The 5,387-nt window shown below is 30.6% G+C and overlaps 2 protein-coding genes across 2 annotated transcripts in view; one reads left to right on the forward strand and one right to left on the reverse strand.

Moving 5' to 3' along the window:
- The first annotated feature begins 80 nt into the window (after positions 1-80).
- LOC108572904 (alpha-mannosidase 2) lies at positions 81-3,932 on the forward strand. The gene is made up of 7 exons (XM_017935238.1): positions 81-209; positions 287-1,641; positions 1,703-2,041; positions 2,132-2,440; positions 2,515-3,046; positions 3,116-3,268; positions 3,342-3,932. Exons 1-7 carry the CDS (start codon positions 81-83, stop codon positions 3,927-3,929), a joined length of 3,405 nt encoding a protein of 1,134 aa, XP_017790727.1. The 3' UTR covers positions 3,930-3,932.
- Positions 3,933-3,935: 3 nt separating this feature from the next.
- LOC108572827 (N-alpha-acetyltransferase 40) overlaps positions 3,936-5,387 on the reverse strand; it is a 1,672-nt gene continuing 220 nt past the window's right edge. The window contains exons 2-4 of the mRNA XM_017935144.1: positions 4,959-5,341; positions 4,737-4,895; positions 3,936-4,068 (exon numbers count right to left, since the gene is read on the reverse strand). Coding sequence (XP_017790633.1) covers positions 3,957-4,068; positions 4,737-4,895; positions 4,959-5,341 — 654 coding nt within the window. The 3' untranslated portion in view covers positions 3,936-3,956. The remainder of the gene's footprint in view (positions 4,069-4,736; positions 4,896-4,958; positions 5,342-5,387) is intronic.

A 5,387-nucleotide genomic window follows, 5' to 3' on the forward strand; every position in this document is an offset into this window, starting at 1 on the left:
TAAAATTTAATCTTTAAATGTTATTAACAGTTTTATTCAATTTATCATAAAACTATATTTGAATTGATAAGAATGCAAAAATGAGGACTAGAAAAACATTTGCAATTCTCAGTGCAGGTTTAATCCTTGCCTGCTGTATTATGATATATTTAATGATGGATTTAACACTTTTTCCACCTGGGCAAGGATCAAAACTTTCTGTTAATGATGTAAGTTTTTGATAAATATATGCATAATATAATTTATGTTTAGTGAATAATGATAATTTATTGTTGTGTATTTTCAGAATCAGTGGTTGCATTTTGAAAACAGACTTGCAAAATTAGAAAAAGATTTTAATAAGCATCATGAAGTTATGAATGCTTTGAGAGAAGTGGCTGAAGCAAAAAATTTTGTACCCATAGTGCATTCTATAAATCGTCACAATCAATCTATATCATCTAGTCCTTCTCATTTAGGGAAAGTACTTAAATGTAATTTTAACATACAGAAAATTCCTGAAATAGATATTCAAATGTTAGAAATGTACAGACAATTAGAATTTGACAATGTGGATGGTGGAGTTTGGAAACAAGGATGGGATATTACATATGATGACAAACAATGGCATCCAAATAGAAAACTAAGAGTTTTTGTTGTTCCTCATTCTCATAATGATCCTGGTTGGCTTAATACATTTGAAAAATATTATGCATTTCAAACTCGAAATATATTAAATAATATGGTAACAAAATTGACAGAAGACAGAAGACGCAAATTTATCTGGGCAGAAATATCATTTTTTCAACGTTGGTGGGAAGATCAGTCAAAAACAACTCATAATTTAGTTCGACGTTTAATTCATGATGGTCAATTAGAAATAGTCTCAGGGGGATGGGTCATGCCAGATGAATCTGTTTCTCATTGGATGTCTCAGCTTACACAACTTACAGAAGGTCATCAGTGGTTAAAATATAATTTAGATTATACACCAAATTCTGGTTGGGCTATCGATCCATTTGGTCTTTCTCCAACTATGCCATATCTTTTAAAAAAAGCAGGATTGGAAAATGTTCTAATACAACGAGTCCATTATTCTGTTAAAAAAAGATTAGCTAAGCAAAAACAACTAGAATTTCGTTGGAGGCAGTTATGGGATAATGATGGATCAACAGAAATCTTTACACATGTAATGCCATTTTATAGCTATGATGTGCCACACACTTGTGGTCCAGATCCAAAAATATGTTGTCAATTTGACTTTTATAGACTACAAAATTTTGGACTCAGTTGTCCATGGAAAATAGCTCCAAAAGTTATAACTGATTTAAATGTTGCAGAAAGAGCTGCTCTTTTACTGGATCAGTATCGTAAGAAAGCTCAACTTTTTAAGACAGATGTGGTGTTAGCACCACTAGGAGATGATTTTAGATACACTCATTTTACTGAATGGGATGCTCAGTATAAAAATTATCGAAAACTTTTTGACTATATGAATGAGAATCAACAAATGAACGTTCAAATTAAATTCGGAACGTTAAGCGATTATTTTGATGCTATTAGAGAGAAACATAATTTAAATGAATTTCCTACTTTATCTGGAGATTTTTTCACATATTCTGATAGAGATGATCATTATTGGAGTGGATATTATACATCAAGGTATACTTAAATATAAATTAATCATACTAAGCAATCAACATATTTATTAAATGTATTCTAGGCCTTTCCACAAACGATTAGATCGTGTATTATTGAGTTTATTGAGAGCATCAGAAATATTAACCACCATTGCTTGGACCAAAGGTAATGACAATTTGGTGGAAGGTTCTCTTGCACAACGCTTGAGCAAAGCAAGAATGTCACATTCTTTGTTTCAACATCATGATGGTATTACTGGAACTGCAAGAGATGAAGTTGTTATAGATTATGCTAAAAAGATGATAATGGCCTTAAACAATTCTGCTCATGTACTTCAACAATCCATGATACATTTATTGAAAACTCCTCAAGAATCTAGTATTGATGCAGATGCTGTATATATTTCACTTGATGAATCTAGGTTTGAAAGAAATTTATGAATATTCTTTTTTTATATCCAATTTTTGTATTCATTATTTTGAATATATAAAAACTTTACTTTCTGCTTCAGATTGCGTCATACCAGTGCCGGAGACAAGCATGTACTTATATTAGGACATGAGAATCCTCTAAAACAGATTATTTTATACAATTCTCTTCCGAGACAAAGAACAAAAATACAGACACTAGTTGTGTCCACTCCATTTGTTCGAGTTACCGATCGTATGGGCCAACCAGTACAATGTCAAATTTCTCCAATTTGGATTGGTCCTGCTGCATTAACGGTTGCCAGATATGAATTATCGTTTTTAGTTACGGTATCTGGATTTGGTATTACAACATATATAATTCACGCTTTACCTGAATCATCATATCGAGAGTACGTTATCTTTTTATTTAAATTTCTAAACATTTATGTTTATAATTCAATTCTGTATTTTTCGTTTTTTGTAGGGACGTGCATTTTGCAAACGTAACTGTTTTTAATACAGATATACACCTTCCAAAAATACCAGGTTTCAATCAAATTCAAATAATACCAAACGCGCAAGAATTTTCGATCACACAGCGGCCAGAATTGTCTGCATCTTTTGGAAAATCAGGTCTTCTGAAAGCTTTGAGAGTCGGTAACACGACAGTTCCTGTTCATTTGGAATTTGTTAAATATGGTACCAGAGGCTCTGGTAAAGATAAAAGTGGAGCATATTTATTTCTACCCGATAAACCAGAACCGGATTTGGTGTTCATGGATAACAAATGTATTATACACTTTATAAGTGGACCTATTGTATCTAAAGTATTTGTAGAACTAGCACACGTACGTCATACTTGTATATTATACAATTCTCCTGGTGGTGATGGGCTTGGTTTACATATATTTAATGAAATTAATATATCAGAAACACAAAATTATGAACTTGCTATGAGATTAAGCACGGATATAGCTTCGGGAGATCAATTTTTTACGGATCTAAATGGTCTTAACGTAAGTAATAATAACTGAAATATCACACGAATGTTGGTAATTCTATTGAAAAAAATTATCATTATTTAGATGATTAAGCGTCAAAGATTTCCAAAACTTCCTATACAAGGAAACTATTATCCAATGGCTGCAAGTGCATACATAGAAGATAAGAAAGTTAGATTAACAGTGGTAACAGCACAACCATTAGGTGTAAGTTCTATGGCATCTGGGCAAATTGAGGTACACACTTCATATTTATTTTCATTTACACAAAACAACATATTATTATAATACTTAAAACATTTCTCTACAGATTATGCAAGATAGAAGACTACTTCAAGATGATAACAGAGGGCTTGGTCAAGGTATAACTGACAACTTGTTAACAAATCATTTATTTATGTTCGTTCTCGAAAACAGAAAGCCTTTTTGTACATTTTCAACACCTCCGACAAATCACCCATCTGGACTATTATCATTGTATGGTCATTTAGCATCAGAAGAACTATTACACCCAATAATTGCAATGCATCCATATGATTCTTTACCTTTTAATTTAAATGCACATTTCTCACCACTTCGTTACGACTTTCCTGCAGATTTAAGTGTCGTTAGCTTTCGAGTATTTCCTATTCCTGAAGGAGCTGGTAAAGGTATTGGAATGGTATTACATCAAACAGCTTTAGATATGTGTTGGAACGACAATTCTTATTTACGCTATTTTAATATTTCTGAGTCCGTAGAAGTTGATTTAACAAAGTTCCTTAATTATATAGATGACTGGGTTATTAGTAAAGCACCTCTCACATTCCATAATGTAGGGCCATCATTGAAATCACCTATTGTTAACTTATGTCCACACCAAATACTACCAATCTTATTTCATAAAACACAATCTTAAGATATGGAATTCGATACTTTCTTCGATTCACTGAAACGAATTTAGCTTTCTGCTCATTGTTCCATTATCAACAGCCTTACTTAAAATAATATAATCCACTTGATCAGATGCTGATGGGCTGGTTTTATCCATCTTGTAGCTGTAACAGTATTAATTGAAAATGATTATGTATGATGTGAACAATGTAAGCATTTTATGAAACTAGTGACATGAACATATTTTTTAACTGTACAGATTATATTTGAGCCTCATTTGTTAGATTGCTTAATATATATCATATATTATATAGTGAATTAGCCTAGTCTACTCATGATCTTGACTGCCTTATTTTTATACACTAATAATGACAGTTAATTGATTACAAAATTGTAAATGTATATAAAAACTATAATTTTTGACACAACACACATATAAAAATTGTTAGAAACAGATTTTGTTTTATACAAAACACTTTTCCTTAATGTGATCTATTTTTTTTATCAAGGAAAATAGTTAATTTTCATACTCAATAGATAACAACATAAAATATTCCTTATAATATTGTTTATTACTATAAACCCTTAGTTTAAATTATTAGCTCAATTAATATAATATGTTAAAAGATAAAATGTCAGCTTTTATAAGATAAAACAACATTTTCATACTAGTCGTACTGATAATTTAGAAAATGTAATTTTGTACATCTACAATGTATGTATATTTGATTATAAATATTAAAAAATCTGTAATAAAGTTAAAAGTATAAAAATCTATTGTTTTCCCATGTTTACTAATCCTTTATCATAATTATAAAACAAATTTTATTACCCAATAGAACAGAAAAACTGCATAGCTGATGGATTATGCTTCAATGCAGTCAAAACTACTTTGTGCATCTTGTATTCTGATGCTATAGATTCAAGTGCTGACATTATAAAATGACCAAGTCCTTTTCGCCGTACTGTGGATTCCAATTGTATTTCATAGCTATATGAAAAAATATATTTTTTTATTTTTCTTAATGTCTGGAAGCATGTGAAATTTACATACCAATACAATACTTCTTCCCTATGATCTATATCAAAGCGAAAATGAGAAAATCCAACAAATTTATTATTTGAAGATGCTACTAAATACCAAGCCTCTGGTTCTGTTAATTCATTTTGCTTGGCAATTGGGTCCCAACCCCAATCACTTTGTTCATACATAGATTTCATATTACGTTCCATAATATCAAATATCCAAGATATGCATTCAGCCTGTGCATCTTTACCTCTCATGCAAGAGAGTTCAATAATTTCATTATCTTTTGTTACATATTTATGAAAAAATTTTAAAGGTTCTAAAGGGTTTGGCACAGAATTTGCTTTATCTACCAAGCTTTTTGCAATAGCTTCCTTTTTTACCAAAAGTTGACGTCTTGTTTTTCTTTTCTATGTGAAGTTAATTAGAGATAATAATTATATTTAAAAATCATCA

The sequence above is a fragment of the Habropoda laboriosa genome, unplaced genomic scaffold (assembly GCF_001263275.1).
Source record: "Habropoda laboriosa isolate 0110345459 unplaced genomic scaffold, ASM126327v1 scaffold102, whole genome shotgun sequence".
Classification (NCBI taxonomy): domain Eukaryota; kingdom Metazoa; phylum Arthropoda; class Insecta; order Hymenoptera; family Apidae; genus Habropoda; species Habropoda laboriosa.